Raw genomic sequence first — 25,570 nt, forward strand, 5'->3', positions numbered from 1 at the left:
ATCTATCTATCTATCTATCTATCTATCTATCTATCTATCTATCTATCTATCTATCTATCTATCTATCTATCTATCTATCTATCTATCTATCTAGATAGATATTGATATTTCAGATGGATCTTCATCTCACCTGTGAAATGTAAACCCTGTGCACAGTTACTTACCTACATTGTTGGGGATCCCCACACCACTCACTGCTGCACACACATCTACCTTCAGGCTGGAGGAAAATGAAAAAACAAAGTTCTAAAATGAATTCAGGAGATCTTCTAAATTCTTCACATCAGATCTGACTTTTTTATTAATATAAAGAGGACAGAGCACCAAATGCACAATAAAGCCACAGACACACTGTGCTATGAGCCCGACAGACTGACTGCTTTAATTTATTTTGTCTGTTTCCGATAGAAGTTCATTTTAAACAGGGAACTCACTAAGTAAATAAATTGCTTCTAAACAAGGCCTTTCTTCCTTCCTCTACTGCAGGGGTCAATAAGAATTACAGTGGAGGTCCAACTATTAGACACACAGACATGGGAGACTGGGAAACCTTTCTGCATTTCCTCTACTAATGTTTATTAAGCGCTGTGTAAGTGCGTTTCGGTGTGTGTTATCACCTCTTTAATCAACAACAGGAAAGTGCCTCCCACACAGGGAAATCTACTCTGCTAATATGCAGTAATCTGGTGGATCTCATGGGTGTAACTCGCAGCAGTGAGGCAGATGACCTAATGCAGGTTTTGTTTCAGAACTGGCACCTGTAAGAGTGTCTCAGTTTACGGAGGGTTTAGGAAACCAGGTTGCAGATGTTGCGGCCATGTGTGTTTTTGTTAATAATTAGGATTCCCATCGGATAACACGATAATTCTGATAATCTGCTGTTAAAATGTGCTTGGTGTGAATGACAGCTTCATGAGTTCGTGTGACAAAACACCAAATTAGCTCTAAAAGTAAACATTTCCAGGTGGTTCTGTGCGTTTGTTTAACATATGTTGTTAAAATTAAGGTGTGTGAGAGTGTGTGACCAATAAAAGCCGTGTGTGACATTTAAGGGTATGCTACGCAGAAATGATCCCCAGGTTAGTTATTTTGTTATGCAATTTCTCCGAAATGCATTTGTGCTGCTCCATCCTACACGAGACGAGACGGCACTCAGTCCCTGCAGTAAATCCTTTTCAGCAGTGCCAAGAGTCTGCTCTGAATAACCTACGCAAATACTTAGTAATATCATTATGAAATCTGATTACGAAGCTATTTTCCTCTCAGACAAGGACATATTGTTGCTGCATTAGTCAATAAAGATATAGATGGATTTGATTAAAGTCTTTGTTGTTTTTTTCTCAGGAAGCTCCCGCTTGCTTTGCAGCTCTCTAACTCTTTATTAGGGTCAGCATTAGGGCCAGCATTTCCTTTGGCCCTGGATGCAGTTATTTGGCAGGTGTACGCACTTTTCATACTTGAGAAGTCGGACAATGTGTTGCAGAAAACAATTTCTTTTCCAGTTTAACTGGCTGTAATTCAAGTAACTATTCACTTAACAATTTCCCCTTTTCACTGGCACTTTGATCTTTCCACTTAGCCCCAGGTGTGAGTCTCATTTTGAGCTATTATACAAACATCACTGAGCTAAGCATTATCCTCTAAGAGAAAAAAAAATATTAAATGTCATATGAAACTTTAACAAGACATATTTTTCCTGCAGCAGTAACATAGCAGAAGACCAACATTTCTCAAACTGATCTTACAAATAAGTACTTTAATGTGAGTTTCTGGTGGTGCAATGGGTTGCTGTGGTAACAAACAAAAAGAAAGTCCCGTGTTTGAATCCTAACTGGAGGTTTTCTTTGCATGTTATTTCCACAGGGATAAGCTAAGTACTAGCATTTAGTAATGCGAATGATACCAGATATTTAGGTTTCTCGTTAGATATAGAACCAACTTGAATAATGTATTGTTCCCATCTTTCCTTTCATAAAGGAAAATATCAATTGCTTTTCGTCTTTGCTTTTGGAGAAAAGACATTATTTTTTCAGCCAAAATAGTAACAAGAACCTCAGGAGTTTATTGAAACACATTCAGGACAACAGCCAACATTGTCTTAATGATCTCTGGTGTTAAAGGTGTGGTGGTTACTGTATTTATGTAAATCCCTTTTAATTTCCTACAATGGGGAAATTCACTTTCTGCATTTTACCCACCCCCATTGTGTGGTGCCCAAGGAGTAATGTGGGGTTAAGGGTGTTGCTCAGGATCCTAGAGTGGAGCCTGTGGGGATCGAACCAGGTACTTGCAACCTTATCACAGCACAAGCGCACTGCTCTACCCAATGGGCCAACATTCCCCATAACACTTTATCACAAAGTCAGTTGCTCTACAACTTGACAGAGATATTTCATCTTATCCAATTAAAACTGATGGAAAACAGCTGAAATGTCCCAGAGTTAGATAACTGAAACACTCTTTTATTCTACTGCTGCTTTCATCATGAAATGACTTCTTCAGTCCATATCACTGAACTGAAAGTTTATAGTATTCACACTGTTTAGTGCTTTTTGTTGACCCGATTCATACCCAGTTACTTTTCCGCTTGCTGCCAATATTCACAAAGTGCTTCAGAGAAACCACTGTGGAAATGAGCCAAGCCAAACATCTCCCATCCAAACGCTCCTCCAGCAGTTCCAATACCTTAGGACCAACATCAGCCAAGTGGGAAGAACCTTTCGGCTGGTTTCCCTGAACTAAACTGCAGCTGAGGCTGGTCAAAGCCACTCTGCCACCCACACGGGCAATGATATAGTCAAAACAGAATAATGCAGTCTCAAATTAATTGCAGAGTCTGGTAAATTGGAGTTTTCAGGATATATGAGTTTGTTTTTTTATGGGCTGCCTGATTAATGCACTGTAGTGTTAGGCAAACAGTCTAATGCTGACAGCAGACATCTAGATCTCAGAGGTGAAATATTTGTCACATCTGTCAGTGTGAGTATAATTGGTGAAAGAATGTCTGTAATGCTGCATATCTTTTTAGGATGCGGTGTGAGCAGGACAATATCTGTTACAGATATACGTTTCAGGACAGCAGGGTGCCTCATTAGTTTTATGTTAGTTTAAGGTTTTGAATGTTTCTTGCTTTAATTTACCTGCTCTGTCATATGATCTGTTAATAGGCTATTAATATTAATAGGCTATAGGCCAACAGCAAACTAACCTGATTAGGTAGTCCAACATGAATCTTTCAGCTTTCATCTTGAGTTGGAATGTTTGGGAAAGTGGCGTTTTCTTTTTGTTTACTGGTGTTGTGCATATTTATCCTTAACAAAAATTACTCACTAATCTTGGTTCAAAAAGGATAAAATCATACCTAAACACTTTGACAAAAACGCTCACTAACATGAACTAGTTTATGCTCTTTCAATAGTTTTTAATTTGAAATAAAGTTTCACAAACTGTGGTTCTTAATGTCATGTACAGGGTAGCATATCAAATATGACATCAAGTATAATCTCAACCACGGCTTTGTCTGTTCATCTACAATATTAAAAAACTTCTGTTTTCTTTGCTCCTGTCAACCAAAACATGCAAAGATTTTCAACAAAGCTCCTCTTAGCATTTATTCTACTTCTTCATTTGGCAGAGATAAATCCGTCTAAAATATGAAAATGGTATTAAAGACATTTGGCAATAGGTTAATGTTTCTCTTCAAAAGGTTGCACAGCAACAACCAAACTGGGGTGCAGAAACAGCTAATCATTTGGGTTAAAAACAGGAACCATCGGTTTATGTTAAACTTAAAGCAAGTAAACAAAATGCTTCGCTTTGCCGAATAAAGGGGCAAAGGTGAAGGAAACACATTTTGCACCTCTACACTATATTTTTCAAATCAGTTTAGAGAGGAATGTGTTTCTATATTGTCCATTGTTCTCTCAGTGATAGATATCAATAACAAATAAAGCAATAGGATTTTATTACATTGTCATACTGTAGCAAAAACAGAGCTGGTTTAAATTGTGTCTCAATTATATGCAAAGTGAGTAAATAATAATAAACAACAACATTGCACAAAACAAGGCAGGGATAATACTCTTACATTCTGGCTAATTACAAATTTAGGAAAGCAAGAAAGTGATAATTCCCAAAAATATAAATTAACGATGCACCAGTCAACTGTGAAAATATATTAATAAATTCAACAGTTTCATCATGTTCAATGAAAAAAAATGAGGTCAGTTCCCCAACTTCTGGTCTTCAATCACTTACTTAGACTTTATTTTGATTAAAAAAATAATAGACTGAAGGCTTTTTATTTTGGTTTTAATATGAATAATTGTCTAACTTTTTCATCTTTTGTTGGCTGTAAAACTGCAAACTATTTCAGAGACTGTGTTGCAATTTTTTTTATGGCCATCATTCAACACATTGGTAATTTAAAACCATGTCTGGACATTTTACAAAGAAAAGTAAGAAAGCTTGGTAGCTACATCTTTAATAAAAATTGCTTGATTGAAAAAATAAACTACTTTAGAGAGCGAAAATCTGTTATTGATTTGGAGAAACAACTTCAAAAATGATAATTAAGTTTTAGAACTGAGCTTGTTTTACCTTTGAAAGAAAACTATTTCAGGTTCTTTCTGTTTGCGATTAAAAGTGACTGATTAAGTAAAACTTAAACATAATTATAAGTCAAAGGAATACACAAACATAGCCTTTTCCACAAGTAAAATAGGAATATGAATACAGAAAATATGTCTTCTTAACAAAGGTGTTTTCCTTTAGCTTTCATCTAATTTTGTAATGCAACAATCACAAAGTTCAATGTGATCTCTTTAGATTATCAGACCAAAACAAATTTGGGTAAAATTGTAGTTTGGACCACAGTAAAAAAATGTTTTTCGAATAAAAAAAGGGAGCTGTGGATTTGCATTTAGCATCGTACTGTGTGGATGTCTTTCTATCAGCTCCAGTTATTTTGAAAAGAAAGATGCAAAAAGTTAAGCCTCTAGATGTGCAAAACTAGTAGAAGGTAAATCCACAAAGATATTGTGGAAGTTGGTGAGTTTTTTATTAAGTATTAATTCAGGGAGGCTGAATATACAGTAAACAGATTTCCTTTTCAAATATATAATATTAATATAAATTAGTACACAATTAAGTTGTCTCCAAGTATACAAGCTTGCTGGAGTTTTCAGCTCACCAGATCTGTGACACCCTCCATTGAAGGTGCATAAAAATTCTGAAGTTTTGCCAGGAAATTATGTACTTTCTAAGTACTATTAGAAGATTAGTTACTTTAGATCTGTGTTTGTGTACCTGTCTAGCCCTCAGAGTGAGGATCATTTTTCCAATTTCACCATCAAATAGAGGACCAGTCGTTGCAAAGTGAGGACATTTTGCTGGTCCTCAATGCCATTTTTCTAATGATTAGGTTTAGGGCTAAGGTGTCAATTGGGTTAGGGTGATGTATGCATTGGTGATGGTTAGGATTAGGGTTAGTTTTAGGGTTAGGGCATAGAAAGATGTGAAAATGATTGAAAATCAATAGAAGTCAATGGGACACACACATGGTCCTCACTACGATGGCAGAGTGAGTATGTGTGTATGTGTAAATGCAGATAACCAAAGGAAAATGTATTATTGAAATTACAAAATGGAATAAGAGAAGCTGCTTTTACCAGGTCACCATGTTAGAGGTCTGAGGCAAGCGACACTGTCTGTCGTCAGGATTGAGGATTCTGGGTGTTAGGGTCATTGTAGCTTCCACAGACACAACAGCTCGAGACCTGAACACACATGCAAAGAGACAGCTTTTCATCAGGATGGAACATAAAGAACAAATTTCACAACGTAGCATTTTTATTATAGCGGTACCTGTAGACTGAGACCTCTCCTGCGCCAAACGCCCCGACTATCAGGTCTGCAATGAGTCACAGGGAGAGGAAGGAGAGAGGAGGGGTGCAAAACAGTAAGCTTTAAAGAATGCCACAGATGGGACTGATTTCAAGGTCTCCAACAATCTTCATCAAACACAGACACTGCATGTAATAAACATGTATAAACACACACATATGCTATGTAACATAGTGACCTTCCGATATCTTTACGCTTTCTCTTTCGAGATACTGTTCCGTTTGTAAGCCAAACTCAATGACAAAAAAAGAACTATGGGGGTTTGCTTTTTTGTATTTTAAGAGTGCATATATAGGGTATATGAATCATTGCGAGACAGGGACCAAATGAAGCATTCCAGGGGCCCAACTTCCCATCACTCCAATCACAGATTGCTAAACAACAACATTACCCAACAGCCCGAGCAGCAAGGTCTAAACTGTAAGCAGCACCAGATCTCATCATGGTGCGATTTTATTTGTTTTCATGGGCTTTGTGATGAACACATGATTTTAATAGGCTCTCAAAGTTTAAAATAGAGAGGGTATTTAATGGCTGTGGTCAGGGGACACATACCAATGGAAGCCAGACACACACACACACACACACACTTACTCAAATACACAAAATCTGATTAAAACAATGTGAAACTAAAAAAGAGACCCTTAATAGATACAAGCCATTCTTGCCAGATGTAACAGGAAGTTAAGCTGTGTGATCCTGACAGACGCTGCGACTTTATGTTGCTCAGGAAAAATCAGCTGAAATTTCCACTACCAAACAATGTCTTCAATAGATCTGTCTTTATAAAGAAATACAAGCTGCATATTTGTGATTCTGCTGTTTAATTCTGTGCCCCCTTAAGATAAAACCTAATTACAAAGCTCCTCAAAAGGATGGCAACAAATGTTTAAATGCACTCTTGCAGACCATGCTTGCCAAATGCTTTGACTTTTTCCCTTTGTGCATTTAAGAGGAACAAGACTAATTGAATCTAAGAGAGACACATCTGTTTCTGCCTTTGGCAGCAGTCACTGTGTCCCCCTGAAACCACAACATTAAACATTCAGGCCCTGTCCCTTTCCCCCTTGAGTGCACTATGTTCCTCCGTAAGTAGGATGTTGTACTATGAATGTGTGTGTGTGTGTTTGAGCAAGGAACAGTTAACAGAGTTTTAATGGAGACTTTTTAAGATGATCAGAAATGCCCTAATTAACTAGGCTTGCCATACTTGTTTTTGGTAACTTTATGTCAGCTCCTTCCACAGGCGTAATGAAATGTTTTGCATGATAATTTCTTTTCTTAGACTATTGTCATGTGCACGATTTGTAAATCTGTATTATAGCCACTTCACATAATATCATTGATCCTAATCTCACAGATTCCAATTTAGTCTCACAATTAAATGCTGCAGTTCAGATACCCTTTTAAACTGATAATTTTTCCGCTCTATTTCAGTAAGTCTACAGCTCACTGTCTTTGGGATTCCATTCAGGTAAGTCCTGATACCTATGCTGTACCAGCAGGTGGTGATGATATTATTGTTAACTATGTTAACATTTTTAAAAGGACTATCAATGGCAGAATTCTGACCGTGACATGTGGAGGATAGAAGCACACGGGGAGGCTCCAGGATTTGTCAGGCTCTTTTGATGTTTTACTCTCTCACATCCGGTGTGATACCACAGTGTGGTTATCACACTTGACATAGAGAAAGAGTTGGGATATCTCTTTGCATACTTAGAGAAATTTGGTTATGGCCCAAACCTCTTTTCATATACTCTTATATAATTTGCCATATTATGTCATTATAGACAATTCTTGTAGGAGGGCAGCAAATAAGAAAACACTAATATCAGAGTTTTCTTAAGATAACACTATCATCTTTTTTGCCTGTTTTTACTTTTGATGCTGTTTAAAATGTCCTCTCAATCACTAATATCAAAGCTTAGATCTAAAGTTTAGAGGAAACTGAATAAGGCCAAAGCGAGACAGTCTATGCAAAGCTGAACTACTGATCTAATGTTTTTGAATGGAAAGACAAAGCATGCATTTGCAACATGAGCTTATGTTCTGCAAAGTTTCTCAAACTCCTCATTCCAGAATCTGGTTCAAAAACATTTAAATAGCTTCGGATTGTCATTATTTTTCTTTTTTTTTTCTTGCATGTGAATGAGGGGTGCTAATACAGAGAAAAAATGTTTGAATTTGTGTGAAAAATGTTATTCATTTTTTGGCAAGGTAGTTCAGGGTGTAGAGAGCACACACATTTCTGGAATCACACTCAAACAAGTAAAACATTCAAATGTCTTATCAAAACTAATGAGTATCCAAACTTCCCAGTTTGAAATTAAGAATGAATGCAGGAGACAGATTAAAGCTGACTCAAGACTGTAGGGGCAAACGTTGAATCAGATAAAATGTAATAAATGTAATGGACATTTTGTAGTGTTAGTGTTTGATATTAAGTTTGGTGCTTCACAATCAATAAACCAACATAGACCGTGTATTCCTGATTATAAATAATGCTATTTTACTGAATGCAAAGAATTAGACTGGGACTTATGTTTTGCCAAACACATATTCTTAAAACCTGAGAAAAAAAAATCTTGGATGTCCCTACAGTAGTTAGAGTAGTTTTAAAAATCCCCCAGTAGGGGCATCAGGAACCTGAAGTTGTGTCTGAATTTTTTTCGTGTAGGTTAAGAAAAAAAGGGGAGTGAAAAGTAGGGGAGGACGTAGGGAGGAATCACACGAGAAAAGATGGAAAGGCTGCCATCAAACCACAATCTGTAAAAGTCGTCAAAGCTAAGGTGTATTTTTAGCAGAACGGTTGAGGAAGACCACCTAACAGTCCAAATTCCCCACTTCATTGCACTGTTTTATTCCTGAAACCATATAGCTTCATTCCTGCCACAACTATGTAAGTTTGACGATGTGTTTGCTGCCTAATCTAACTATGTTTGCTCATGTAAAGCTGCATGACATGAGTCTGATTCTGAGGTTAAGTGTGTCCGGGAGCGTAAGTGAGCACATGGATGATTGAAAAACTAAATCAACGTGAATCCAGTGTTTCCTTGTAGTATAAATCCTGGTTCCTGGCACACAACAAAACTGCCAAATTCTGTTGTTTTTTTGGCTTCTTAGAAGATATTGACTGATAGAGAGCTGATAGGTGTAGGAACAGCCTGGGTAACTTGACTTCCCTAGTTGTTAGTGTGTCCTGGGCTGAGAAAAAACACATCTCCCATCCAGAGTTTAGACAGACTGTCAAACTGTCACTGAATGTCAGCTGCAACTGCCTGTTTGGCTGCAGGGAGGCTGGCTTTGAAGAGCGAAGGCCAAGGGTCGATGGCACTTAGTGGTTAAAAGTTAGAAATTAATGATTTCTTTATTCATGGATGCAAGAAAAGGATTTGGGAACTTTTTAAGAGCAGAATACAATCCATATAGGGGGGATTATATTGCTAGTTTAGTTTAGGATGTTCAGTTTGGAAAGCTACAGTATATATCGTAATTGAAAAAACATGTTATAATACTGTATTATTGCAATCACTAAAGTTAAAGCTAAGTGTTAAAAATGAAGAACATAAAAAAGTGTTTCCCTTTGGCTTCAGAAAGATTTATAACTAAAAAAGTAAATGACCATTTATACTACTTAAAGCATAACAGTTGCTTCTAGAGGCCATGTAATTAAGTCAGCAGAGTCTTCTGCTGTGTGATTAAATCTCTGTATAAATCATTTAGCCTCATTTAGACCAATTAGCACAAGAGGGGTCAATAAACATGTTGTAAATGTTTAAAACAGAGGTAGTTTTCAATATACTTATTATCCAAAGTCTTAAGCATCTAATGGATCTGTGCTCAATTCATCATCTGAAAATGACAAAGTATTGCACAACTACAAACCTACCATTAATCCAAGAAGCAGCCAGTTCTTTAGTCTAGAGAAGCTAGACTTATATGCACAGCTCAGGTAAAATCTACAGGATGCAACAGATGTGGACTTTAATTGTGTCTTACCAGCTGAGTGATGAAAGAATGCCTTAAAAAATAAATTGTCTCCACCACAAAACATGACATAAATGTTTATCCTCTGCAGGGAAGATTGATGGATATTAAAAAACGGAGTAATCCAAGAAGAAAAAATGTAAGACTTACTTTCCCTTACAGGCTGAACTGATCACAGGCACTTTAGGAGTTTAAGGCTAAAGGTGCTTGTAGAAAGTGTCAGAGGGACACATGCAGGACACACTTTTCAGAGTTATCTTGGTCTATTACATGAAATCTAAATAAAACACACAAATGTTTTATCAGTGTGCCTTTAAAAAAAGTGAAAAAGTGTAAATACTGTGAATAATTTTGCAGCCAATTTGCCAGTTGAATGATGCTTTGGCGCCAAAAGTCGGTCAAACTGCCACTGAATGGATTTACTCAGCATCTGTTCTCTTTGTTAAAACTGTTTCTGATTCCAACCATTAGCTGTTACCCAAACTAAAAATGCAGTATCCTCTGCAACACTCAACTCACCAGCCTCATTGCACCAAATCAACAATGCTGTATAACTGTTTATCTCTGCTTATAATAAGGGCTGAACATTAATCAGTATACTTTTTTCCAAGTTAAAAGGCAAATGCATAATTTACAGTAATGCTAAGATTCATATTCCACAAAAGCTGAAAGTTGAGCTTAGTCATCAACCTCCCTCTGCTTCTGCACCAAACTAATGACATTTAATGTTGCTGTGTGCATATGGTGGCTCCTGCAGGCCTCCCAGACGCCTGTGCTGGCCCCTTGTGATGCTGATCAAACATCCCTCGCTCCTTTGAACGTGTGACTTTACTCGCCTGCAAACGACATGAGATCAGCGCACATGTCGCACTTCCGTTAACTAGATGTAATGACAGATGGTGAATGCAGAGCATGTGTGTGTGTGTGTGTGTGTTGGCCCAAAGCTCCACCATCCCTGTTTTTGTGACCTGCTTCCCTCTCCCAATCGGCATAGGATTGAACCTGTAATCATTTTTTGTATATTTATCACAGTGTTTTTATTTCTGATTTGCAGTGAGCCTGTGCAGGTCTGACCAAGACATGGTGCCTGGCGCACGCTCAAAGCTCTTGTGAGCCTGTGTGTACTCCTGCGTGTGTGTATTTTCCCCCAATATCCTGTTTGTGGAGTGAAGAAATCTGTTTTCATAGACGAAAGAGAACGAAGAGGAGGAAGGAGAGTGGGGGGCAAAAAAAGGAAAAGGGGAAAAACTAAACAAATTCTTCATTTCAGCCTAAATTGGGGACTCACACAGCCAAAGTAATGCTGAGAGAAGAATGGCTTCAAATTAGGTGGAAAATAATGTAGTAAAACAGATTTATACAGACCTGCTTTGTTTCAGAGACCTTTTATTGTGAGTTTACAACTCACAGATGAATACAGCTTCAGAAATAACCCGGTTCTTAGTTTGTTTTGTAAATTGAGTGTAATTTTTTCACATATTTGAGAAGGTAAAATGTGGGTGGTAGAGCAAGCAGGGATTTTCTGCATTCTGCTTCTCTTGCACCCCGTTTAAGTAAGGGCTATACACAGAGGTATGTCTGGCAGACAGAACATGCGGATAATATATTATTATAAGTCTTGTTTTCTCTACTTTTTGAGTACTGTCAATCCCTAGAGAATGGATGCGGCGGCCGCTTATGGCAAACATCCCTGTACCCCCCTTTTGATGACTTTAGCAGATAGAAGGAAGGAATCATGGACATGGCAGGGTCTAGGAAATGTGGAGGTCAGGATTAAACAAGGAAAGATTTGAACTTTATACTGTATATATATTTATAAGGAATTTTGATTATAACAAAGGGATCTAAGTAGAGGAATGGAATTGTTGAAAGTTTACCAGGGTATTCGTTGCTGTCCAGGTCTTGGCCTCCTCTAAGAGTGAAGCCGTATCCAGGCAAGCTCCCGCCGGCCTTTCTGGCTGCTCGCAACTCCTGGCTCAGCATCAGGCCCTTAGTGGACACATCTCTGTTACCGTTAAAGATCAACACTCTGCCTCCGTGGTCCTCACCTCCGAATGGACAGCCCACCGCCACGTCTGAGGGGTGACACACAAACACGTATGTTTTAGACATCAGTGCGGTTAAGAGCCCCTCTGAGACAAGAAGCAATGAAAAGAAATTCAGGTTGGAGGAAAAGAAAAAAGAAAAGAAAAAAAGTTTGACCTTTTAAACTTTGGAATGGCTACTTAGTTACTTCACCAAATGTTTATTTTTTTTAACTCATTTCTAGAATCACCCTTTTTTGTTGACCTTTCATATTTAAACATGGGAAGGTAATATATGGAAATAGAAAGAATAAATTTTTTTAAAAATAAATCTTCAAAAACAACACTTGGAAAAGCCTTGAATATTCATCCCACTTAACCTCAATATCGCTTATAAAATTCAGTGCAGATAACCTACTTATAAAGTCACCTAAATAGTAAAATCCATCTGTGCACAATTTATTCTCAGTTTAAATAGAGCTGACTTAGTAAAAGTCTTTTTGTTAGAGAACATCCATGAACAAAAAAAAGCTCCCTCTAGACAAGCTGCAGAGATCCAAAGCTCAGGAAGCCAAATCTGTCAAGAAAACATGAATTCATACAATCCACAAATCTGACCTTAGTGCAAACATGTCAAACAGGAAAGCAGTTTTAAATTCAATTCACTCAAGACCCTGTACAGAGATAATTCAACCAGATCATACAGTCATATTGGTTTAAAGTTTTCAATTTAAGGAAAACCAGCAGATTGCATCGACTCATTGACTCATCAGCAATCCCTCACATGAAGCATGCTCGTAGTAACAGTGGAGAGGAAAACAGGCATTGCATGACATAATTGCATCACACATTACATGACAAATAGTGCTACACTTCACCTTGAAGATATCATCCCAATGGTGAAACATCGGAGTGGTGGCCTAGTGCTCAGAGCATTGCACATAAGCTAAATTATAAATATTAAACGTGGTTATTGTAACATAAGAAAACAGGAATTAATGTGAGGGGTGGAAGCACCACAGTGGAATACTTTGCCTTTGGATGTCCAACAGGCCTTCTCTCTTTCAGAGTTCTTCAAACAAACCTGTTTGCTGAGGCATTTTGTACATCCTGAGAGCTTGACTCTATTTTTCTTCTGTTTTAATTACTTTTATCTTTTAATCATTTAATTACTTTTAACAGTTCTTTAACTCTTGCTATTTTAATTGTACCCTTGTTTTCATTTTTTTATACAGCAATTTGATGATCTTTTTTATTTTAAAAGTGCTTTATAAATAAATAAATAATTAAAGAGGTATGGGATTGAATACTTTTTGAACATGCATTTAACAAGACCGCTTTGTGCAGTCTGAGAAAATCTTTTATCATTGCTAAAACAGTTTAGTGTACAACATGAACTTGACATTTTCAGACGCTGAGACATTCCTGTAAGTTTTTAAACAAACAGTTAAACTGATATGGCCTTAAAGTAAACCATCTAAATTTAGAATGGATTGTGGAAAATTATATCTAATGGATTCTTAAGATGTTTGCTATTAATTTGAAAGATGGGTTTAGAAAAATATTTTAAGGTTCAATAATTAAATACTCATCTTGAAAGCTTTGTTTTGAGTCAGTAAGAACTAGCCAAAACCACAAATATAAACAAAATCTATTTCTCTCTTTTTGAAGGTGTGCAAGGCTTTTATTTCAAATGTCTTCAGCTGTTCTTAGTTTCTGGATCTTTGGACTGCAACTCAACCTGCTGATCTATTCATGCTTCTTAACCTTCAAAGCCCACAGTATGTTTTGGGTTAGCTCGCACTGTGACGCAGCTTTAAGCGAAGTGTTCTGTATTTGGCTCAATCCGAGCTCTCTCTGTATGCCGTTCACTATAGAACCCACTCTACTGTTTCTTCTGAAACCATTAAAAGGCACTGGTCACCCCTTGCCACTATAAGCCATGCATGCTTTGCAGATAATAATACCCACACATGTTCTACAGATGATTTTTGCTTCAGTTCATGCTCTGCATACCTTTGTCTTCCCAACACTCTGGCAAAGGCAAATCTTGTTTTCAAGACCAGAGACTGCTGCTGCTTAACTGGCTTTTTATCTGACAGATACTGGAATTTACATTCTTTGAAACTTGAACATTTTTGGCATCTACAAGTAAATTTTCTTTAATTTCTCTGGTAAAGTCTTCTGTTTATAATATGTCTACTCTTTAGAAGAGTGCTTGTCTAGTTTGTAGGATTTCTTAGGTGATTATTCCTAAATCAGAGCATAATTGGCTCAAACCTTTACAAATAATCAGTTTTTTATTCTCCTGTGTGTAATTTAAAGAACTTTCCTGTAATTTAAAGTGTGCTATGGGGAATATAATTACATAATCGTTGAAAAATATTTGCCCTGTGCCCCTACTGTGAACAATTGGTTCTGTATTAAGCCTATAACTAAAATTGCTAGTATTTCACATCGTTTTGGATTAATTTTGTCTTATCGTCCCAGTGGACAGTTTTCTAGCACAATTGAACTGTTTAAGGTCATGCTACAACATCTCAATGGGATTAGAGTCCAGACTTTGAAAAAGCCATGCTCACCTACATGTTCTTCTCTCAGATGATGTTGGACTTGTTAGTTCATGTTGGATTATTTTACAAAACCCAAGGGTGTAGACAGAGTTTATAGTTCTATTTATTACAGTTAGATATTAGAGTCCTGAAGGAGCAAATAAGCGCCAGATCATCAGATTACATACACCTTTAGATGTCAGATTACACTGATATTAACTGCAGCAAAGACGGTCTGCAGTATTTTTGATGATGCTTTGGGTTCTGAGGCCACCTTCATCCCTCATCGATGCACTCTTTGAATAGGTGTGGGAGAGCAGCTAAAACCTTTCAATTTTTTTCTCCATTATTGAATGATGGCCCTCACTATGGCTCACACGAGTCACAAAACCTTACCAATGACTTTGCAACAGTTTCCAGACTGGTGAATTTCAATGACGCAGTTTCTCCATCTGTTCTTGAACTTCTGTGGATTGAGACATTTTACAGCATGTAGCGTTTTGAGATCCTTTGGCCTACTTCACGTTGTCAGATTGTTTTTACTTAAGTGATTTCGATTGAACATTTCTGGTAGTAATTACACCAAGGCCTGGCTGGCAAAACTAAGCTCAGCTTTCTGAAACACTTTATTAATGACAGTCAGCCAGGTGTTTTTTGAAAGACTTTCTTCATTAATGAATGGAATCAGCATGTGCAAGCTGTCTGCTGAATTTACTCATGCTGTCTTCCCCCTATATTCAATGTTTTAATAGAAATAAAGTGTCAGGCAGTTCAAAGAGAGGTACAATTGCGGTAAATTGAAATAAGCTGACTACAGAAAATAAAATAAAATAAAAACCAAATTTAACACAGACTTAACTATTTGCCATGACATTTTCTCTCTATAATTCATTAGAAAATACCAAAATAACATCTCAGACAGGTAAACTTTCACATCAGCTCTGAAGCTAAGTACAATAAGATGTTTTGTTTACAGGTTTGAAATGAAATTATGAGTATAAAATGGGAGAACATGACCGCTAATCTGGACCCACTGTATTCATCTTGCCCTAAATATTTATTTAACCTTTCCAGACCTTTTACATTACGAGCCAATAAAGGAATGATGTAGAAATACATAACGTTTTTCAACCAGGAAAATCAAAGACTTTACAACTCACAGTTGCACGTTTTAATTTAAATGTAAATTAGAGCTCACAGTCAATAAAGGCTTTTCAATATCTAATTTGGACCCAAGCCTACATTCAGGGTCTTTTATGCTTTATGGCTAAAACATCAAAGGTAAGGAAAATGGCTTATTGTCTTGAAGGTGACTATAACAAAAGAGCACCTGTTTTGTATGAAAAAAAAACATTTTTTTAAACAATGTAAGCAGATGTTGGTATATATTCTAAGCTTGATTCTCCAGTGCCTTGCACTGTCCTTCATTTAAATACCCATCAGTACTGTAACTGTCCAAAATCCCTCTAGACATCCTGTTTGTCTCTGGACCCCCTCTCTCCCAGCCTAAACAACTGGTTCCACATGAAGCAGATTGTGGGGTAGAAAGAGGATAAATGCAACCATGTGTGTATGCAAGTGTATAAATGAACGTATGTGTATCCATGTGTGCCTGTGAGCCTGTATGTCTGCGTGAGCCTATGTGTACATAATTGAATAGCTGTGCAAAAATAATAAGCTCCTTTAAAAAAAAAGTCTTCAAATAATGCAAAAGTCACTCATTGGTATTGCTCAACAGCGTCCCACACAGCGCAGGCATCCAGAAGAACACCCACTGTGATGAAACTGGAACTTTGGGAAGTCTTACAGACTAAAAAGCTGATTCACTGTACCCAATGGTGAGAGGAAAAGCCGGTGTTGTTAGATGAAAATTATAAACAAGGGGAGCCACATGGCAAATCAAATTAGCTAAATTGTAAGGGCTTACCAGCTGAGACTTGGGGAAAAGAATCATAAAATGTGACACAGGACGGGTATGGTTCTGTTTTTAAGAAGAATGTTGGGGTTGCTGCGGGAGATGGAAGAAGATCAATGTCACAAATGTCACGTCTCATAAAGTAAATCTGTTCTGTAGACTCCCCTCAGACATCAGCTAAAGAAACAAGTCTTCTGCGGCATGTCTTTAGTGCACATCCAGAGAATTCTTTTTTTCACCATTCCTCCTTGCAAACAGCTTCACATCAGTTAAACTGGATGAAATGTTCTAATTTCTAAGTGTTATTCTAATTGTTCTATTTGGTTAACATCACGGCGCGGCGCCTGGCGGCAGCGACCTAATACAGCTCTAAGTTTAACATAAATCTATGTTTCCATCTAGACCAGGGGTGTGCAATTCCAGTTCCTAGCGGCCAGTATCCTGCAACTATTAGATCCATCCTTGGTCTAACATATCTGAATCAAATACCTCCACAGTATGCAGTCAGTTCCTCCAGAGTCCCTTCAATCATCTAATTACTTGATTAAGGTGTGTTAAACCCAACTCACATCTAAAGGTTGCAGGGTACCTGCCCTCAGGAACTGGAATTGCCCAACAATGATGTAGACAAAACTACTTCACCTGTGGCTGTATGGTTGGAGTTAATGTTCAGCTGGAAGGTAAACATATGTGGTGTAATGGAGTTGATTTACACAGGTGGATACTAACCACTCAAAATACTTAAAACACATAGATACACCAATATGCAGATTGGTAGCCCAAGTGTCTTACCCAGAAGCACACCAGCAGTGACTAGAGGAAGCTAGAATTGAGCACACACATTGACGGTCTACTCATTAATCTTCCATTAGGTCAGATTTGTGGATAGCATGGCAATTATTAGAAAATCTGTTTATAGATTATTGTACCTGTACTGTAGATCTCTGCAATTGTGCTATTCTGTTTGACCACTGGTGCTCTCTAACAAACATCTGATATTTTCACATAAAAACTGTAGCAATACTGAAATACATTTACGCATGGATGGACCCTACGTACTTCTCAGGGATTTAAGTAAAGGATATCCGGCTAAAAGAGGCTCATAACATATGTATGCAACATGTTTTATATGTTTATCTATAAAAATTAACCGCTGGCTTTAAACTTAAGTTATTTGTGTCATAATATAACATAAAAGTTGGATTAAACCAATTAAAGTTAGTGGTTGCAATATGGCAAAATTTGAAAATAAGCCCTTTTTTAAAGCCCTCTATAGGAACACAGCAGTTTTACTCTAGAAAGTACAAGCATTCCCAGAAAACCCATATCACTAATCTATCAGCATAATTTCATAATCGTGAACAATAAAATCCTGTACATATCTGAACTGTTTCCCAGAAATCCTCAAAGTGTCACCCAATGTCAGACAGCAGATGTGATTTATGATTGTAGCCAGGAAAAGCGTCAGTATTGATCCCTTGGTTATTGATCTGCTAGTTAATGGGATTTAAAGGGCCGGTGTGCACTTTAACACATGCTGCCTAAGAGTAAATTAAAAATAAATCAGGAGGATTGATGTCAAAGAAGGACCAGATGTGGATCCCCTCATTCATCTTTAATAATGCGGTCCACAGGTTTGAGCTTAGTGAGGCATTTGGGCTCCAGGCTTTGTGCGTGTCAGTCATTGTCTAATTAACGTGAGAATAAAACAAACACATCCGAGAGGAATGAACTCTGGGCTGCAGCACAAAAAAAAAAAATCCCAGATGACTCTATCTGAAGCCACATCTGGGGAGGTAAAAATAGCCCCAACACACACAGCATGTGCCCTCACTAGGATTGTCAAACGATGAAGCCAGGTTCACACACGCAAAATCTTTCATCGCCACACTTCCTGATTTGCTGAAGGGCTTTAAGGAGCCTGACAGGATTTCCTCAGTTAGCTATTTAACCGGCCAACAGACAAAAGATCACAGAAAAAAATGGTGTTTGTTATTAAGACGGCAGCAGTTGTTCTTCAGCACATAAAAACTTCTTCTATCTTTAAAAACAAAATGCATCTTGTTTCTTTCATTTTAATTTTAAGTTTGCATATTTTCAGCTTACCATTATATCCATCCTGGTTAATGTCTCCCAGTGGTGCTATAGCCGTCCCAAAACGTCCAAAAGTGTAGGTACCACTAAGCACAATGGGTTGAGAAAAGATGAGCGGAGCAAGTTGCAGGTAGAGGTACACCCTTCCCACCTCTATGGGTTTGCTCTCCATCTCTCTTTCCATGTAGAGCGGTGCTCCAACCAGGATATCATCCGTTCTGGATGGGTTCATAGTACATGTAATGAGCAGAGGGAACGATGGCACAGAAGTTAGCTATGTTTCAGATAGTTAAATGATTCTTTACTTACTCGTCTCCATTCAAATCAGTGACAGCCACTGAGTAACCAAAATAAGACGCCATCTGAGGGACAGACCAGGGAGCAACAGTTCAGCTTTTCACCCAAACCATCGCTAGCTCCATTATAGAACACAAATACTAAGTCTGGGTATCAGATGATGATGCTACCTGTTCCCCTGTAAAGTTATGGATGAAGGTGAGATTGGTGGAGTTGATCATTGCCACCTAGAACAGAAAACACAGTGCGAATGCATTAGTCTTGCTGTTGGATAAGGGATTGCGGCAAAGCAGTTTGTCTGTATTGTGTTATAACTAAAATGTGTGAAGCTGGACTGGATGTGGCAGAATTTTAATCTGTATGATGTCTGTATGATATGGGAGCATAACACGTGGATGCTATAACTGAAAATTGTGTCGACGATGTGGCTAATCATTGTCTTTTCTTTCTGTATCATGACACAATGTCACCACCAACCCCTGCGAGCTTTGGCATCTTTGTCACTTAAGAATATATGTGAAAGTGGGGACAGTAAGGGTATCTAGAGTGCATCAAACTGGACTATTATATAATCAATATGCAGATATGAACAAGAAAATGGCCTGTCCAATATCGGCCTAAGCAGATCTTTGTGATATTTTTTAATAAGGATGAAAATCTTTCATCGACTATATTTAGTCGATGAAATTTCTTAGTCGATGAATTTCTGATGTATATTTAGTCTTATTTAATCGGACCAACTTGTCTTGTGAAGCCTTTTCATATGTTCTAGGGAGTTGGTATATAATCAGCAGACTTTGCTGTTGTTGCACATCAGAATGGATCATAATAAACATATGGCAAACATTAATTAAAGAAAAAGTAATAAAACAGTTTCTATTAAACTAAAACTTTCTTCTTCCCGCTCAGCCTGTCTTGATGGAGTCCCCCCCAATCTCTCTCTCCTTCCCCCATCCTAACCCCAGTTGCAGGGAAAGACAGAAAGGGGAGGCAAAGAATTCCTTCATAAGAACTAAAATAACAACCACATGGAGACAGCCAGCGGCTACACACACAGATCCACGCACACACACATGTGCAAGAGGATGCATGTTAACTCAATCACTGATCTCTGAGAGACGGACTAAAGAAGGGTAGACTTACGGAAATTTACGGACAGACGGTCATGTGTAAACACAAACACTGGATCAATAGCTAGAAAGTTTACTTTCCTTTGGTCTCAGTTGTTGGATTGGTCACAGAAGAAACCTAATCAGGCCTGACAGCTGTTCCAGAACCAAGCCTCTATGCCTTACCTGCTCACTCACAGCTGTGATGCTCAGACAGAAACATTTGCACGGGACAGACCATTCTGGCATTCTGTTTGTGGTGAGTACTGTGGTTACACTGCAGGTTAATGGGTTGTGTGTGTAGAAAAGGGTTAGCAGGGTTAGGTGGGGTCAGTGCCCTCCAAATAAAGCGGAAGCTGTGTGTCATTAAGGGGGATTGACACAGTTAGCCCTGGAGACAAGTTCCCATAAGAAAAGACAGCTGAAGATGTAGAGTAGTCGTAGACCTTTATAATGCACAGATTAATGCTCAGGACTGTATTTATTTGGAAACAAATTAATGTGTGGGATAATACTTATCAAAACAATTAAAAGATGTTCCAACTATCAGTAATTTTTACCAAACTCGATTTGCCCAAAGGCCAGTATGACATACAATATACAGTCAATGGGCCTTGTGCAAGAACTGTTTGAACAAATTTGTTCTCAAATTATTCGTAGAAGTGAAAGATTCACCCAATTTCTCCTATTTCTAATCTTCTCTTCGGTACCAACGAATTTTATGAGTGTTCCAGACTTGACCTATAGGAGTCTTGCACATTCAGTGAGCTGTTATCCAAACCTAGTTTTTCATTCAATTACTATATTTGCTGTTACTTAGAGGCAACTGTCCATTTTATTAGGGTTCCATTATTATATTTTATGCAACTCAGAAATTATAAATGACATTTTTATTTGCTGATGACAGAATCCGTCTCTACACCCGCAGATGGCATTTTGGTATCAAAGGAAGTTGTCATCGAAGTCGTCAAAAGAAAGAACAGAGATCAAGCTAATATTGAAATAACATCTGGAACAGAAAATGGATAGAAAGTTCAGTGAAACTCCCCTAATAGTGAGACTTTCATTCATTTCACTCCTTGGTTCTGTGTTTTTACATTAAACACTGAATATTTTAGTTTGGGTTTGTCTGACTTCATTAAATTAGGAGTTTTTTCATCAACATTTTATATATGTTTATATGTTGTGAGAGTGGGATGCACAGTACACGGGTGTCTGTAAATTAAAGGGAGATTTAGCACAACGTTGTCATGTTAGTTGATCTTGAACTCATGTAAAGCATTTTACAGCATATGTTGCTCAAAGCACATTTACGATCATTTAGTTAAGTGACGAACGTTTGTTGAATCTGACGAGTCACCTACTTAAAAGTTCTGGTAGGACAAAAAGTACAACAAATTTATGACGAGAATACTAAAATGTTCTTGGATAAGGGCAATGTTCAAGAAGCACTGTAGGTTTATCAACTCCGACTGCACCTATTTTAAAGCAATCTTCACAAACAAGAGGATCTCAATACATCATAATGTCATGAAAAAAGTATTTTATTTCTCATTAAAGTGAAACTCGAACAGATTTGTGGCAAAAGACAATACTTCAATTGAAGCAGCTAATCTTTTAATTAGAATGATTATTGCTTAAAGCCACTGAAAACTCAAAATTAAATTTATATTACATATTTTACATAAAGCCAATAAAAAAAAAATATTACATAAAGCCAATAAAAAAAGTCTTATTTGGGGAGAAATGTTTTAGTTATGTATTACCTACACATCATAGCGAAAAGTGCTGACTTTACGTCTGTCCAGCAGACAACTGAAGAAGGGTAAGTTACAACTGATCATTGCTAAACATCCCATCTACAGTTTTATATCCAATGCATCTCTAGGGGGGAGAAAAAGGTATGGTGGGAAAGTGAGCAGATGCATCATGGGTAACTGCAGTTATGGTTGGATTCAAAGGCTTGGGAGGGATTCATAACATGTTGACTGCCACCGGAGTCAGACCTCCAAGAGACACCACAGAGGTCAAGTGCTAAAACATCCCATTCATCCAACCAGGCCACAGTCCAGCAACCCTCAAAGCCTCTCAAACTGATCAAAGAAGAAAATGACGAGAGTGTTGCTTTGTGGTCCAAAGTTCTCTTTTCAGATCAAAGTGAAGTGTTGCATTTAAAAGTCTAATATTCTGAGGGAAATGTGGAAAGGCAGAATACTGAAGCCTCTTGTGCTTGTTTGGGCAGTAAACAACAGATAACCCACATAGACAGTCTATAAAGTATTATGAAGGAGGAGGTGAGACACCAACTGCAGCAATGCAGAGGCATAAGGCTCCATTAAAACAACCTTGGCTACTTTAAACACATCTACAAAGATTGATACCGAACTCATCCATGCTATGCTATGCACGTGCACAGTCATGATGCATGAGAACATTTTTATTAGGCCTACATTTTTGTACTGAAATATTTTGTTTTTTATTATATGTTTTATATAATGTTTTTTGGGATGCATAATTGTAGGTTTTCATTCGTTGTAAGCTACAAAGATCAATATGAAGAACATAAAATAAACCCCTCTACGTGAAATGACTAAATATATTATATAGGTTCCACTTTTTAAACTGAATAACTGATAGACATTGACTTTTTACCATATCTTTTATATAATTTAGATTTATCTGCCTTTGTTTTTCCTGCAGAACAATTAAAAGGGTGAAATAGTTTAAACAGATTGATCTGAACACTTTACGAGTAAATAGTTCCCTAACGGAGGTAAAAAAAAAAAAAAAATTAAAGAAAAGTTGAATGGAGCTTTTTCTTTGCTGGTGCTTTTCTCCCCTAATAGAAATAAGATATTTTGCCTTACCTATTACTTAAGGTTGGAATAGATGGATATATTTTAAAATAACTGTTTACAGATGCATCACTTCAAATGGAAAACTTGCTTTTTGATGTTCTGAATTACCTCTAATGAACAAGGTAAATTACCTGTCAGGAATTAGCGATTAGGTGTAAAATAGCAGTTTGACATTCTCCAGCTCAAAATCATCTCATTTATAAAAGTATTTTAATATTTGAACCCTTTTGTGAAAGACATTTTGCTTCCCATACTTACATATCCAAAGCTGTGTGCTCCTCTTGGGACTCCGGCTATCAGCTCTAGGAAAACAAACATTTTATATTGTGAGAAACAGATGGACAGACATGAAAAAAATCCCAATAAAGCAGTTATCTGAGAAGCACCTCCCTCACACTCATTATAAAGTCAAACCCTGCTGATGGGGACTCTCACTCTGCTCTAGCGGTGATTGATGAGTGTAGCCTTGTGAACTTATGAGGATGATCAGAAGGTCCCACCCAGAGAGAGCAGATAGAGTCCCCACTTCCTGCCTTGTGGCTCAGCAGACTCCACCACCAAACTAATTCCCTGCTTCATCTTTGCTTAGAACTCTCAGTTACAACCAGTTCTCCAGTGTGACACTGGTTTAAAGAACATGACCACAAGGAGTTTTGAACCACAACATAGCGCATCAGTGAGCATGTGTTGCCTCTTTAGTCTTACTTTAAGACTCCGTGACATATGTTGTGCCTGAGGGTGTTCAGGGGTTTTTCAGGGTTGGTACAAGGGCATGCAAACACAGAATTGTAACCCAGAGTTTCCACTGAATGGTAAAGATGCTGGGAAAGGGGGGGTTGGTTTTATATAAGTGTGACAGACTGTGTGGTGTCTTTCTTTGAAGATGAAGCTATAAATTGTGTGAAAAATATAATGATTGTGGTGCTCTGCCTGTTTTGTCTTTAATAAAGAAAAGAGCTGCTTTCGTGCTGAAATTCCTTGTTCATTGTATTTGAACTGGAGCAAAGAAATCATAAAATAAAGTTCATAACTTTAATCTAAGATGAATATGTTTCAAAGAACGAAAGTAAAGCAATTTTCACATTAAGTACAGAGCCTTGGGAAAGCATTCACATGCTAGCAATTTTTCTAATGACCCCTTTGCAACTAAAAACTTTAAAAGTACAAACAAAAAACCTATTACCATTTGCAGAAAGGGCAAAAAAAGAAACTTATATTATTTAAAAACTGCTTTACAAAGAAAGTTTTAAATATATCATGTAAATGTATTCAGTCCCACTCTTAAATTTCATAAGTTTGTGCAAGCCAACCAAAAGGTGTTCACCTTTGTGTTAGTAAGAAAACAATTTTAAAGAAATAACACCATAAAGACAAAGGAACAAAACAAAACAAATGAATTAAGATGCAATGAGGTTCAATGCAAAAATCCTAAACTTTAAACATCTAAAAGAGAAATTCAATCATCATCTAAAAAACGTAGAGCCCTGCAAACCTACCATGCATTTAAATTTCAGTCAAGTTAAGCTCAACTTAACTGTCCTAAAGGCCAAGTTGCTGCCTTACTAGCAGTTGAAACAATAAAAATCTTGCAATAACCTCAACACTAAAAATGTAATGCTACACTATGGACCTTAAAAAACCTTCAAACAAAGAGACATTTTTCATTTTTAATATAATGTTGAGATTTTTAGTTCTGGCTTAATTTCTGCAGGTGGATTATTCTCTTAGCTAGTAGCACGTTTTAGAATACATATACACCTCTTGTCATTAAATTAGATGAAAATTATCTCAATAAATGATTAATCACAATTAATCTGATTAATTATTTCAGCCTTTTTCTTTCTTCATCACTTTTAGACTTGTCTACTTCTTATTGTTAGCAATGATAATATCTATATCAAACAAATGAGTTTATGGTAACTAAAAAAGAATGACTGTTATTTCAAGCATATATACTGTAAACTTTTTACTTTCAAGGTTTCTAAGCAGTTCAGAAACAATTGTCAGTTAAGGAGTTTTTTACTGTAAGCATTAAAATACCAGAGCTCTTCCTTAAATGCTGGTAAATCTTTATAACATTCCACCAACAAACCATATCTGGGTTTACGTGTTTGCTCTCCTGGAAAGAGGAAAACATGCAGCCACCATATATGTCTTGGTAGGATGTGAACCAGGTAACCTTTCACTTCAACTTTTATGCAATACTAGAACATTTTCCATGTAGAAAGGCCGCCTGAAAGAAAGACCATCTCTGTATTTCAGAGGAACTCTTCTGCCGAGATATTTTTATTTTTGTTGTGTTGCTGTATATCTATGCTTTCCATTTTTCATCACGTCCAGACGAGGTCCAGGGCCGGCTCTTGACCTGAAGAGGTGTGTGAAGTCTGCCAACAATCATTCTAATCAGTCAGAATGGTGGACAGGAAATCCCCTTATCAGTGGTTCCTACAGTCGTCTTCCTCCTAGGTCATGACCTAGATGGCTTGAGACAGGCCTTGTTACTGCCTCCGAGTGAAGACGCCATTGTCAACTCCTTATCCACCACTGAACTAAACATCTCTCTGTGGATGGCTCTACAATCTCCATTAATGTCATTCTTTGTTAGAAAAATACTGTAAAAGTATAAAAAACAGATCTTTTGACATTTATTGGATGGTCTAAAGTTAATAGTTTGTAAAACATCCTTGCATAAACAGCTCTCTCCTTTAAAATGTCACTAAATTTGAAGATAAAGACGGAGGGACTGTTCTTTTCCTTGCATATCTCTCTAGATCATCAATTCTGTCTTCTCTCTTTTGCTCTCTGCTCGTCAGCTCATCTCAGATGT

General features: G+C 37.4%; 1 protein-coding gene across 1 annotated transcript in view; it reads right to left on the reverse strand.

The window, feature by feature from the left end:
* itga8 (integrin subunit alpha 8) overlaps positions 1–25,570 on the reverse strand; it is a 57,647-nt gene that overhangs the window by 19,823 nt on the left and 12,254 nt on the right. Inside the window, exons 9-16 of the mRNA XM_015370652.1 lie at positions 23,002–23,045; positions 18,947–19,003; positions 18,789–18,841; positions 18,492–18,697; positions 11,772–11,969; positions 5,866–5,911; positions 5,670–5,777; positions 165–220 (exon numbers count right to left, since the gene is read on the reverse strand). Of these exons, the coding sequence (XP_015226138.1) occupies positions 165–220; positions 5,670–5,777; positions 5,866–5,911; positions 11,772–11,969; positions 18,492–18,697; positions 18,789–18,841; positions 18,947–19,003; positions 23,002–23,045 (768 nt within the window). The remainder of the gene's footprint in view (positions 1–164; positions 221–5,669; positions 5,778–5,865; positions 5,912–11,771; positions 11,970–18,491; positions 18,698–18,788; positions 18,842–18,946; positions 19,004–23,001; positions 23,046–25,570) is intronic.

Source organism: Cyprinodon variegatus, unplaced genomic scaffold, assembly GCF_000732505.1.
Source record: "Cyprinodon variegatus isolate N-32 unplaced genomic scaffold, C_variegatus-1.0 Scaffold2, whole genome shotgun sequence".
NCBI lineage: Eukaryota > Metazoa > Chordata > Actinopteri > Cyprinodontiformes > Cyprinodontidae > Cyprinodon > Cyprinodon variegatus.